The following is a 14,512-nucleotide window of genomic DNA, read 5'->3' on the forward strand; positions in this document are numbered from 1 at the left end:
GGGGAAGTTGCAACAAGAGATGAAACAATCAAAAATAAATAAAGAAAGAGAAAGAAGATGCTCATAAGTGTCGAGGAAGCTGACCTTTTGGTCACTTAACCAAGGACTCCGCAGCATCAGCAGCTCCTGTGAGGGTAAATCCAGCATCCATCCTCATTGCCTCTCTTTTATCTGCAGTGGAACTGGGGAAGTTGCAGCAAGAGATGAAACAACAATAACACTAAAGAAAGACAAAATCAGGTATTGATGAGGCTAACCATATGGTAGCTTAACCAAAGGTCTCTAAAGCATCATCAGCTCCTGTGAAGCTAAATCCAGCATCCTTCCTCATCCCCCTCTCCTTTATCAACCTCCTCAACTCCTCAGCATCCCTCCACCTCCCCATCTCACGATACAAGTTGGACAGTACTACATAATGTGCAGCATTCTCAGGCTCCTTCTCTATGAGCCTTTTTGCAGCAATCTCACTCAGCCTCATGTTCCCGTGAGCTCTGCACCCACCCAAAAACGAACCCCATATAACCACAGTAGGTTCGAATGGCATCATTTCAATCAATTCCATCGCCTCATCAAGAAGGCCAGCGCGACCCAAAAGATCAACCATGCACCCATAGTGCTTGATCCCCGCCCTAAACCCATATCTACCGTCACAAATTGATTCAAACATCTTTCTCCCAATCTCAACCAAGCCCGAATAGCTACAAGCACGCAAGACCTCAACCAGAGTCACCTCATCAGGATCCACCCCTTCCACCTCTACCATCCGGAAGAACCACTCCACCGCCTTCTCCCCGCTCTTTGCACGTGCAAGCCCCCCAATAACTGCGTTCCAAGTGTACACATTCCTCTCCTTCATACTCTCAAAAACACAAACCCCTTCATCAATCCTTCCACATTTGCCATACATATCGATCAAAGCGGTCCCCAACACAACATCCACCTCCCACTTGCTCCTCTTCACAAACCCATGGATCCAAACCCCCATATCTAGAGCGCCGAGGGCCGAGCACGCAGCCAGAGAGCAGATCATAGTGACCCGATTTGGCCTGATGCCGGAGTACTGCATTCGCTCAAATACAAGAAGAGCTTGGGCGTGGAGGCCAGCATTGTTGTGGGATGCAATGAGGGAAGTCCATAGGAAGAGGTTTTTGTTTATGCGGGGAATTTCATCAAACAAGTGGAGGGCAGAAGGGAGGTGGTTGGAGGAGGCATAAAGATAAAGGAGGGAGGAGGAGACATGAGGGTCAGAGGGGATGAAAGAGGACTTGAGGAGGAAGGAGTGGAGAGGGGCAGGGAAGGGGTAGCGACGGTGGGAAAGGAAGGAGAGGAGAGGGGGGAAGGTGTGCCGGTTGGGGGATATGCCATTTCGAAGGAGTTGAAGAAAGAAGAATAGAGGGAATAAAGAATTGGGATTGGAAAAGCGGAAGTGGGAGACGGAGCGTAGGAGGGAGTTGAAGGGGAGGAGAGGGGAGGGGAAGGGGAGGAGGGAGAAGAGGCGGATGGCGGGGGAGAGGGAGTGGAGAGAGAGGACGGAGGTGATGATGAAGGAGGAAGAGATGAGAGGATTGGGATTATTTGTGGTCTTATTGGTTTTTAACAGTTGCGGCCTCATTCCATTATATGAGCTACAAAGAGAGATGAACGATGAGATACACCTGCAGCCACCTCACACCCATTATTTCTCATTCGAATACGTTATCGGCCATGCAAATATTCAAACATTGTGTGGATTATTAGCCTTTCGCAATTGCAACGTTTACTATGCCAAAAATTTCTCCTCTTGTACGCTTAGCAAAATTTATTCTAGCTATTTCAGTTTAAATTGTCTACGCTTCTTTGTATAATCGTTTTAATTATTTTGACAATCATTTGAAATAATTGAAAAAAAGGGCGATTCATGCACAGACATGTTCGGGGACAGATCCAGAAAATTTTTCTTGGTGGGGCAGACAACAAGTATCTATTTATCTAAACATAAAATCTAATATTACAAAACAATAGTACCTGGTGAAAATGTTCTCAGTAATGTAAAGACTTCTAGCAGTTTTATGGCATCACATCTTACCTATAATGAGATAGAAAAACAAAAAAGAGTATTCTTACTAATAATTTACTTCCATTAGTGAAATCAAAAGGTATATACTTGCCAGTACAAGTTCTCTACAAAATCCAACATTGCAAATAGATTCTAAAACATTTGAGTATATAACATTAACAAATACATATCAAAATCAAATTCATAAAACAAACACTTTGTATTCACTTAAATAATTTATAGAAGATTAAATATCTAATTACCAATTCTCACAATTTGACTTTCCACAATGTTTATATGACTCAAATTCTCAAAATAAATAACAACCCATTAACTAAAAAAAATCCTTTTACACTTTAATATACTTCAAATTTTAGTATAACTGAATAAAATGTTTAACAAAAAAAAACCCTAATTCTTTGCATATTCTTAGCATATTAAAATTTTTGAGTTGTATCCCTCAGTCATAGATGAAAGCAAGTGAATGTGTGAACTAGCAATTCAACAAACCCATATTAGCTCCTTAAACACACAATTCATAAGAAATTTTTAAACTCACTTGACATTGGTGAGAAGTTGGGGAGAGATGGCGGAATTGACGGTGGTGGGTGTGGGTCCGGTCGGGGCTCAGGGCCGAAGTGGGTCGGGCCTGAGCTCCGGTCGGCGGCAAACTTGGGCGGTGGCTGCGGCGCAAATGAGAGTCGTGTGAGGGTTCTGGACTCTGAGAGAATGAAGGGAGATGGGGGGGGGGGGGGGGTTAGCATTGAGTTTGGGTGTAAGTTATCTGGGCTTAATACTTCTGGGCCCACTTAACGGGCGTGGGCCCACATTGGATGGGTTACGGTGCAATTATTAAAATCATGGGGGCGATTGAGAAAAACTTATAGGGCTATATGTAAAATTTTAAAAGTTCAGGGGTATAACTGCATCCCAGGGGCAAGTGTAGAGCTGACCCTGCACGTGTTTCTAAATTAAAACTTCAGGCCGACAGAAAAATAAACAATAATAAAAAAAGGACGGAAACGCAGCCTGGAGAATGAGAAGAAGGATGTGACCTCTAATTCGATGAATAGAGACGAAATATAGGGAATCGCCTCAATCGTGATCAGAAGGAGCAAAATCTATGCCAGACTTTAGCTTTTTAGGGTTTTATGATGAATAAACGGGCAAATTAAATCACAAAACCCCCCCATAAGTCTTGGCGTTTCTCACGCAACCCTTTGAAAATGGCAGTTAAGCCCAGTGAATTTACGGAAGGGTCGAGATCCTCTAATATGAGGGCTTTTTGCAAACCGGCCACAAGTCATTCCCATATGAAAACTTCTCGTTCAAATCTAGATACTTGCTAATTTACCCTCGAAATATCCCAAAATTGATTAAAAATTGCATTTACACTTAAAACCCTCAAATTTACTATATTTGCAAATTTTCCATACGAGTTCACATTCATAGTACCCCCTCCAATTCACCAACATTAGATTTCTGTACTCCTTACATTTGAACAATTGAAGAAGCACATTTGTAAATATAATTAAAGACCTGAGGGGCCATTCCCGAGTATAGTAAATTTGGAGGGTATACATGCAAAAAAATCATTATTTTTTTTACCCTCATTCAAAGTAAAATTCCAAAATTTTAGGTGGCATGGCTTTGATAATTTACTCATCTCAGTTTGAAATTTAACAGTGCTAGACAGGAAGAATTATTTTATCCAATTTGGGAGTAAGTTTACAAATATCAAGATATTGAGGATAAATTTAATAGTTGGGATAGTTCGAGGGGTATACCCTAGTTTTCAAATTTGGGAGTTAAGTAACAACACTTAAAAACATATTGAGGATTTTCTAACTCTTCCACGTTCCACCCGTACTCAGCTAGCATGTTGATGTCAGTTATCAAATAGGAGGTTTATATTAGAGTTATGAAAGTGTTTATGGTCCTCAAACTCAGAACCTGCTTTTCTTCTCTACACATGAAAAACTCGTAAGAGGGCATAGTTAGGTTCTTCAATTGTTCCTCCGACGATCAAGTTAGGACTTTGATCATGAGTGGGAAAATGCGACAAGTTGTATAGGTAATTATTCAAAGTTGTCAAAAAGTAGAAGAAGTTACCTCATGCAGTGTAGTTCCTTTTTATAGTAGATCAGAGGGGTATGAAGGTAACATTGACCGAGTCCAGTCAGGCTGCTGAGCGGAAGAAGGTGAGTCGTCTGGTCATCTAATGAGGGAATGATAGCAAATGCTTGGAGCTAACTGAGTCTGATGAGTCATAAAGACTATGGATGCTCGAGCAATGATGATTTTGTTAGAGCATTTGATGTGAGAGCAGCTGGCCAACGAGGGGCTCGATGTAACAGCTATTCTCTCTTCTTTGGTCAAGGGCTGAGAAACACCGCCTTTTGACTCGGCTACGCAAGTTGTCGGCATGCACGGTTAGCCAAGTGCGGGTTGCTCATAAGGTCAATCTGGTCAGGTGGCCGACATGTACTGCATTTTAACTCGGTTACGTAAGTTGTCGGTTGACATAGTAGAGCGAGTGTGGGTTGTTCGTAGAGTCGATTGTGTGAGGTGGGCGACAAGTACCACCTTTTTGACTCGACTACGTAAGTTGTTGGTTGACATAGTAGGCCGAATGCGGGTTGTTTAAGTCGTCTTGGCTTCAATTCGTTTGATTATGCGAGGGGAGAGATACGTGTCAGGTTCTCTAGAGAGCTTCTCTAGAGAGATTAGTACTTGATTTCTAGGCTATAACACTAACAAAAATTATTAGGATATTTTGATCACTTGACTGCATGTGATTTAAATATGACACATCAAAACTAACGGTGTTCATTTTGAGAGTTTTCTAGAAAACTAATTGGGGGTTAACTGACATTTGTAAAGTCTTGGGTGTTAATTGAAAAAACCTCAAACATAGTGGTTTTTCTTCTCAACATTTACTGACGCAGACGTAGAAATGGGGAGGCCGATTGGATATCATTCCGATGCCGATAAGTCCTGACAATAACAGGTAGATAACAAGCTTGAATCCACAAGCCCTAATTTTCCCAAGTTTAGGGAAGAAAACAATGGAGAAATTACTCTTGATTCAATAATTGAAAAGTTAATTTACGATTTACAAAAGGAACTAATATTTATAGCCAACTAACCTTATCCTAACCCTAACAAAAAAGAAAGTCCGAATTTAAAAGGAAATAACCAAAAATATAAAACTTTCCTAATCTGTTTCTGAGTCGACACGAGGCATGTCGAGTAGTGACGTCTTTCGTGTTGACTGGCATGTGTCGACTAACATGTTTCGACTAACACTGCCCTTCGTGTCGACTGGTATGTGTCGACTAACACCGTCTTTCGTGTCGACTAGGATGTGTCGCCTCGACCTGTCGTCTCGACTGTTAACTGGGGTGTATCGTCTCATCTTGTCATCTCAACTCGAGTTGAAATGTCGAGTCATCATCTGCTGATGTCGTCTCGGTCGAGTCGTCGTCCGCTTATGTCGTCTCAGCTGCTTTTCTTCTCGTCTCGTCCAATACTTGATCTCCTGTACAGTCCCTCCTTCTTCGAAAGAACTCAACTCTGAGTTCACGTCACTCAAATACAACTTGATTGAAGGATGATAATAAAAAATATCTGTCACGTTAAATGTCACCGACATAACCATTCCTTTCGGAAAATCCACTACATATGCATTATAATTGATCTTTTTGAGAATCTTGAACGGGCCATATCGTTTCAGTTTAAGCTTGCTATAAGTTCCAGTCGACATCCGTTCTTTCCACAAGTAAACCATCACCATGTCTCCTTCATTGAACACCTTGAGTCGCCTCTTCTTGTCTGCTCGCGCCTTGAACTTTTCATTAGCCTTCTCGAGCTTTGTATGCACTTCCTCCTGAACGTTGAAAGCATTCTCTGCCATTGAGCTTGCTAACTCGCTGAACTTGCTACTTGTCGGCAACTTCAACAAATCTTGGAGATATCTAGGTGTCTTACTGTAAACAATCAAAAAAGGAGACATACTTGTAGAACTATGACCAGTCAAGTTGTAAGCAAATTCAGCTTGAGGTATAGCTTGATCCCACATCTTTGGCTTCTCTCCACATATGCATCGAATCAAGTTCCCCAAAGTCCGATTGACCACTTTCGTTTGTCCATCCGTTTGAGGATAGGTTGTACTAGAATAGTTCAATGAAGTGTCAAATCGTCGCTATAAAGTAGTCCAAAAAATCGCCAAGAACCTAGTATCCCTATCCGAAACAATCGAACTAGGAACACCATGTAGTTGAACCACTTATTGAAAGAATAGTCGTGCAACATGTGGTGCATCCGAAGTCTTGCGGCATGGAATAAAGTGAGTCATCTTAGAAAATCGATCCACTACCACAAATATTGAATCCACGCCTCTTTGTGTTCGGGGAAGTCCCAACATAAAGTTCATACTCAAATCTTCCCAGATATCCTTGGGCACAGGTAGGGGAGTATACAAACCAGTATTCTGCATTTGCCCCTTTGCAACTTGGCACACTTGAAAACTCCTCACAAGTGTCGCCACATCCTTCCTCAAACTTGGCCAATAGTATCTCTCTTCAAGACTCAAAACAGTCTTGTCTTGCCCAAAGTGTCCACCAAGTCCGCCACCATGTAAGTCTCGAACTATCTTTTCCCTCAATGACGTCCTTGAAATACAAAGCCGATTTCCTTTAAACAGAAAGCCGTCCATAATATTAAAGTCTCCTGTAGGTTGTCTTGTCAATCACTTTGCTCAAACCTCCTGAAAGTCTTCATCATCAACATAAAGCTCTTTCAAACTGTCAAAAGCAACAACTTCACCTTGCAATATGCTTAATAAAGATACCCGCCAACTCAAAGTATCGGGTACCTTATTGTCGACTCCTGACTTATGTCACAAAGTGAAATTGAACTGTTCAAAGTATGAAGCCCAACGTCCATGCATTTTGTTGATATGCTTCTGATTCTTGAAGTGTTGAAGAGACTGATGATCGGAGTAAATCACGAACATGCATTTTGTTGATATGCTTCTGATTCTTGAAGTGTTGAAGAGACTGATGATCGGAGTAAATCACGAAGTCGTTAGCAATGAGGTAATTCTTGAAGTGTTGAAGAGACTGATGATCGGAGTAAATCACGAAGTCGTTAGCAATGAGGTAACTCTCCTAAGTCTTCAAAGAACGAAAAACAACATACAACTCTTATTCGTAAGTACTCCACTTCTGCCGAGCTTCATTCAACTTTTTACTCAAGAATGCAATAGGATGCTTCTCTTGAGAGAGAACTGCTCCAATACCGATACCACACGCGTCACGTTCAAGCTCAAAGAGCTTGTCGAAATCCGGAAACGTTAAGATAGGTGTAGTGGTAATCTTCTCCTTGGTAAAGGCAAAAGCTGCATTTGCTTCATCAGTCCACTCAAAAACACCCTTCTTCTTCAAACAATCCGTCATGGGAGCAACTATAGAACTAAAATTGTGAATGAAATGCTGATAAAAAAGATACTAGCCCATGAAAGCTTCTTACTTCTGTAACGCTTGTTGGAGTCGTCCAATCCTTGATTGCCTTAACTTTGTCCTCATCGATTTGGATTCCCCGCGAGCTTACCACGAATCCCAAGAACATAAGTTGAGTTGTCAAGAACATACACTTCTTAAGGTTGATGTAAAGTTCATTCTCCTTTAGTACTTGGAAGACTTCTCGGAGATGTAACATATGCTCCTGTTCATCTCGGCTATAAATGAGAATATCATCAAAGTAGACGACTACAAATCTTCCCAAGAAAGGCTTTAGAATTTGGTTCATCAAACACATAAATGTGCTTGGAGCATTCGACAATCCAAAAGGCATCACCAACCATTCGTAGAGGCCCTCACTATTCTTGAATGCAGTTTTTCACTCGTCGCCGGGTTGGAATCGGATCTGATGATAACCACTCCTCAAGTCGACCTTCGAAAAGGCGTTCGTACCTCCCAATTTATCCAACATGTCGTCTAGCCGAGGGATTGGAAACCTGTAGCGAATTTGTAATCTTGTTAATGGCTCGACTATCCACACACATCCTCCAACTCCCATCTTTCTTTGGTGTCAACAGGGTCGGAACTGTGTATAGACTCATACTCTCTCGGATGTGGCCTTTCTTAATAAGGTCCTCAATGGTGTCCTTTAAAATTATCTTCTCCTGCAGGTTCATGCAATAATGAGGGAGATTAGGAAGCACTGAACCCAGAATGAAATTAATGTGGTACTGAATATCCCTCATGGGAGGAAGACCCGCTGACAGCTCTTCAGGAATCAACACTTTGAACTCCTTAAATAGCGACTTCATCTTCTCTTAAACCTCCATGGGCGTCTTCAATTCCTCCTTCCCCACTAAGGCAAACCTCTGCTTCAACTCTTTTGACTCAGCCAGAAATTCCCCCTTGTTGTAAAGAGAAATACGTTTGGTGTTGTAAAGAGAAATACGCTTGGATTTTTGATCCTTTGGGTTCTTTAGGGAGGGTAGAATTGATGGTAAAATGATCTTCTTGGTCATCCATATGAAAGAGTATTCGTTCTTCTTGCCGCCATACTTAGCATCAATATCATACTGCCATCACCGCCCCAACAAGACATGGCACACGTCCATATCCACAACATCACAAATAACAGAATCACTATAAGTCTTGCCTAGTGATAGTGACACGCAGCATACTTCGGTCACCTTCACAGAGGGACCCTTCTTGATCCATCCTATGGTATAAGGCACGGGTTTTGTTTCAGTCGGTAGTTTCAAGTGGTCCACCAAGGCCTTTGATACTATATTTTCACAGTTTCCATTATCAACGATGAGGGTGCACACCTTATTATTGACCGAATACCTAGAAAAGAAATTTTGGTGTCGTTGTGATGAATCTGGTGTCTTTTAAGCGCATAGGAGTTTGAACAACACACGACACATTGTCGCCCTCAATCTCGACAACCTCTTCCTCATACTCTTCTTCAAATGTTGTGTGTCCATCCTCAGCTTCCTCATAATCCGCAAGATTGACCTTCCGCCGTTGCGGGCAATCGTTGGACTTATATCCTGGTTGGGGACATCGGAAACACTTCCCTACAGCCGGCTTGGCATACGGACTTTCTTGAGTCGTTGGGGGCTATGGTTGACTTGTCGACCGCTCGGCCGACCGTAGAGGAATAGGCCGATCAATCATCCCTGTTCGGTTCGTCTGAAAGGTAACGCTTTGGAAGACAATCTTTCCACCTTGAGAGCCATGTTATGGGCTTCGTCCACAGAGTACACGTTGTAGATGGCCACCTTCTCTTGAATTGAATACTTCAAACCTTTGATATATTTTGCCGCGAGTTGCTCTTCGCTCATAGACAAATCGCAACGAGAAGTAAGACAAAAGAACTCTTCGGTATAAGCACTTACTGATCTGATTTCTTGACGGTATTGTTCGAACTGGTTGTAGATAATTTGTTGGTAATCGAGTGGTAGGAACCTAGCTTGTAGTAACTGCTTCATGCGTCGCCAAACCCGAACTGGTTGCTTTCCTTATCATCGTCTAGTGTTTTGAGTCTGATCCCACCAGACCGCGACTCCTCCTTTGAGGCAATATGCTACAAACTTCACTTGGTTTGCTTCGGAATATTAGCCATCTCAAAAAACTTCTCCATTTTGTAGAGCCAATCCAGGAAAGCCTCTATGTCTAGATTTTCTCCAAAGGAATGGAGCTCTACCTTCATTCGGTACTCTTGGTTGTGGTGATGTCTGTCCTATCGGTGATAGTTGCGACGAGGGTTGAAGCCTCTACCCCGACCTCTGCCATAAGGTCGCTCTCCTTCTTCTTCGCTAGAGACGTTGTCGTACCATGGTCCCTCAAATTAGGCACCATAGTCCGCTCCTTCGTTACTGGATTCATCATGGGAGAGAGGTTGGTTGGGATGTCGTCTATGATGTGGAGGGGGTTGATATGGAGGTGGTTAGTTTGGACGTGGATGATTTGGAGGGGGATGAACTGGAGGTGTTTGGGGATTATAGGGGGTGGATGTCGGGATAGCCTAACTTTGGGTCCACTTAGGTAAAGACCGTCGGCGAAGTTATTCTCATTATTAAGGTGAAGGGTAAGTCCTTCAATAGCTTGTTGAAGGTTCTAAAGAGACGCCTCCAACGTGCCAAATCTTTCATCCATAGAATCCATCCTCGCGGAAAGATCCTGTAGAGAAAGCTCATTCTCGCCGTCACCTGCCATTGTCGAGGATGTTGAAGTCGAAGCTCTGATGCCACTTGACGCTAACGTAGAAACGGGGAGGCCGATCGGATATCATTCCGATGCCGACGAGCCCTGACAATAACAGATAGATAACAAGCTTAAATCCACAAGCCCTAATTTTCCCAAGTTTAGGGAAGAAAACAATGAAGAAATTTCTCTTGATTCAATAATTGAAAAATTAATTCTCGATTTACAAAAGTAACTAATATTTATAGCCAACTAACCCTATCCTAACCCTAATCATAAAGAAAGTCCGAATTTAAAAGGAAATAACCAAAAATATGAAACTTTCCTAATCTGTTTCCGAGTCGACACGAGGCGTGTCGAGTAGTGACGCCTTTCGTGTCGATTGACGTGTGTCGACTAACATGTGTTGACTAACATGAGTCTACTAACACCGCTCTTTGTGTCGACTGGTATGTGTCAACTAACACCGCCCTTCGTGTCGACTGGGGTGTGTCGTCTCGTCCTGTCGTCTCGACTGTCGACTGGGGTGTGTCGTCTCATCTTGTCGTCTCGAGTACTCTAGTTAAAATGTCGAGTCGTCGTCTGCTGATGTCGTCTCGGTAGAGTCATCGTCCGCTGATGTCGTCTCGACTGCTTTTCTTCTCGTCTTGTCCAATACTTGATCTCTATCATTTATGTCCAATATTTGATTAGAAGAGACGTAAACCGTGCAAACGTCTCCATCTGTGGGAATCTTTATTTATAACAGAACACACCCAAACAAAGTTACAATCATGGAAAAGAAAAAGAAAAAGAAAAATATTAATAGGGAACACATCAGGATAATTCATAAAGATGTCACTTTTCCGATATTCAATACATTTTTATTCATTTATTTAAAGTTCACCAAACGAAAAGAAAACTTAAATCTCACTAACCATTTTAACTACTCCCTTTTGATAAACTTATGACGAAGATAGGCTGTAATACATCAATCAAATACGGCAGATAATTTCGAACGTCGGTGTTGCAGCCGGTGAATAATAAATAAACACAATTTTAATTATAAACAAATCGATAAACCACTCCTTAATTACTTTTTCTTTTTCTTTTTCATGACTACAGAATTTAGAGGGTCAGGTTTTCATAGAGAGTAGAAAATGAGAGAGTGTGACGAGTGCCAAGAGGAAGGGAGATTTTATCTGGGAAAGTTTTGATTATAACTAAAGGAAAAAGAATGGAGGAAAAAAGAAAGAAAGATACAAATAGGGGTGGTAAACGATCGAATCGAATCGAATACTAAGGTGTTCGTATTTGTATTTGTTTAAAATTATCGAATTCGAATACGTACTCTAATATTCATATATCTAGTTTTTCGAATTCGAACTCGAATACTTGGTATATGATAAATATTCATGAATATTCACGAATACTTATCGAATATTAGAGTATATTTATTCTGCTAAAATTTTTTGATTTTCAAATAATATTAAAATTCATAAATAAAAATTATTCCTTTTTTAATATATGATGTATATATATTTAAATCAAAATTTTAATTAGAAAATAGATTTAAGATTATTTTAGACTTAAAATCAGTATATAAAAGTTAAGTAGAAATGGTAAGTGAATTAAAAATATGACATCATATGTGCAATAATACAAATAATAAGTTGTGATTAAATTTTAAACGAATATTTAATAAACAAACGAATCGAATATACATCTGGTTAAATTCTATTCGTTAGTAAACTCGAATACTAAAAAATATTTGTTTAGTGGTAAATGAACTACCGAATCGAATATGATCGAATAGTTATTCGAACAATTATCGAACTATTTGTTAATTATTTGGTTCATTTCCACCCCTAGATACAAAGTCGTTGGAAGAACAAAAAATAGAAGGAAGTCATACATTTTTTGTATTTTAAGATATAAATTCACCTAATTTCTCTACTTCAAATTTGTATCATAAATTCACATAAGCATTTGGGATAATTATAGCATTAAATTTTCATTTTCTTCATCAGAATTTTTCATATGCCTATTCATGACTCCCCATGATTGTTTACTACAGTTAATGAAAATTAATAATAGCAAAGATATCAAAATATTAATATTGATTTCAGAATTTTGGTTCTAATTTTATGATTCTAATTTTAAATATTTGAGACCAATTTTATATTTAAATTTGTTTTAAGATCACTGTCTTTGATAAAATTTGCACATTTTATTTTCTTTTGCGACAAGCAAGGAGGGATGATGAATTCTATTGCGCATTAATGGATTTTAGAAAGAAAAATAATTACCTTGTGCTATTTTTTTAAAAAAAAAATATGTTATACTTTCATCAATACCTATTATGCTTATAAAAATATATGTTATGTCTTCAGCATTTCCTACTATACTTCTAGAAATACCTGCTATACATGTGTATTTTCTCGCATTACTTTTAGCAATAACTACTACACCTTCAGAAATACTTATTACACTTTTAGCAATACGTACTACACTTTCAAAATATCTATTATACTTTCAGCAATATGTTTTACACTTTCATAAGTACATGCTACGTACACTTTCAGAAATACATATTATACTTTCAGAAATATCTGCTATATTTTTAAGAATATCTGCTATACTTTCAGAAATAGATGTTACACTTGTATTGTGTTTTGTTATATTATCAAAAATACCTGCTATACTTATGTCTTTTCTTTCTACACCTGTGTGAGTGGAACTTTGTAAGTTAACTACAGTGTGCTTGCACTATAAGCAATTAGACTATGAACCATAATCACTAAATTATTATAATTCCCTTTGACATTAACTTTAAGGAAGTAATTATTTTTTTTCTAAAATCTGTTAATGCACAGTACAATTTATCATCCATCTCTTTTTGTCACGAAAGAAAATAAAATGTACAAATTTTATCAAAGATAGTCACCTTAAGCAAATTTAAATATGAAATTTGGTCTCATAACAAATTAAAATCGGAATCATAAAATTAAAATAAAAATCCTAAAATCAAAATCAATATGTATATATTTTTATGATTATTAATTTTCATTAACTGTAATAAACAATCATGAGGAATCATGAATAGTCATATGAAAAATTGTGACAAAGAAAATAAAAAAATAATGTTATAATTGTCTTAAATGCTTCTATTAATTTATGCTATAAATTAGAAGTTGAGAAGTAGAAAGAATTTATATCTCAAAATACAAACAAGAGATGAATCCAACCAAAATGAGCTTTGCTACATGGACCTAAAATATGGGACTAATAAGGGGAACAAGTGAGGTGTCCCCCTCCTATTGGATAATGAGTTGGTCATCATTAATGATGGCCAACTCGTTATCCAATAGGAGGGGGACACCTCACTTGTCCCCCGTATTGGTCCCATATTTTGGGTCCTTGAGAAATTTTTTAATAAGAAAGTGAAGAGATGAGAGAGAGAATTAAATGAGAAAAACAGAGAGGGATAAACTTGGATTGTTTTAAAAAATTGTTTAGAGGGAAGCACGAAAGTATATAGTATATTTGAGACTTCTGAGTTTAAAGATAAATTTACAAAGATGAATATGGGCCTAAAAGTAACGAGAAAAGTACTTGTGTTTAAACATGAATCAAGGTAAACCTTTGATTCTAAAGACAAAAACCTCTTTTTATAGTCAAGAGAAAAAAAAAGTGAGGTATTTTTAGTTTTATAACGGATATTTAATGTGAACATGTGAACTACTTGTCTAAGTTTTTATTTAGCAACAATACGCAAATTTGTACATCTATAGCTTTGGAGGATCAGTTATCCGAGAAAAAGGAAAAAAAAAACTAGGAGCATCCTTGCATAATGTTTCTCATAAATATGAGAAGCGTATTTCTATCGTGAACTCTTTATATATATATATTGGCGTATATGGACTTGGCAAGAAAGTTGAATTCAAAGATGCATGTGGACTTTGTCGAGAAGAATATTTTCTAGAAAATGAGGAGCACGGTAAAATATTCTATACCTAGAAAGAGCAGAATGAAACATGCTAATTGTTAGAATATAAAATTATATTCCTCAACTATTACAATGAGTCAAAATTTGAATGTAGATTTGTTAGAATATGTAAAATTTCCTATGCACATTTACCTGATTACTAAAAGAAAAAAGTATATACATCAGCAAATAAAAATTCAGTATTTTTTGGTGAATAACTAGATGAAAAGATGTTTTTACAAATAATTTAATTACAAGCTCTTAATAATTCTATCCTGGTAC

At 38.8% G+C, this 14,512-nt stretch overlaps 1 protein-coding gene across 1 annotated transcript in view; it reads right to left on the reverse strand.

The window, feature by feature from the left end:
• LOC109847175 (pentatricopeptide repeat-containing protein At3g28660-like) overlaps window positions 1–1,552 on the reverse strand; it is a gene marked incomplete at its 5' end in the record, with an annotated part of 2,835 nt that extends 1,283 nt beyond the window's left edge. The window contains 2 exons of the mRNA XM_020416419.1: window positions 85–171; window positions 258–1,552. Of these exons, the coding sequence (XP_020272008.1) occupies window positions 269–1,552 (1,284 nt within the window). The remainder of the gene's footprint in view (window positions 1–84; window positions 172–257) is intronic.

The sequence above is a fragment of the Asparagus officinalis genome, chromosome 7, assembly GCF_001876935.1.
Source record: "Asparagus officinalis chromosome 7, Aspof.V1, whole genome shotgun sequence".
Classification (NCBI taxonomy): domain Eukaryota; kingdom Viridiplantae; phylum Streptophyta; class Magnoliopsida; order Asparagales; family Asparagaceae; genus Asparagus; species Asparagus officinalis.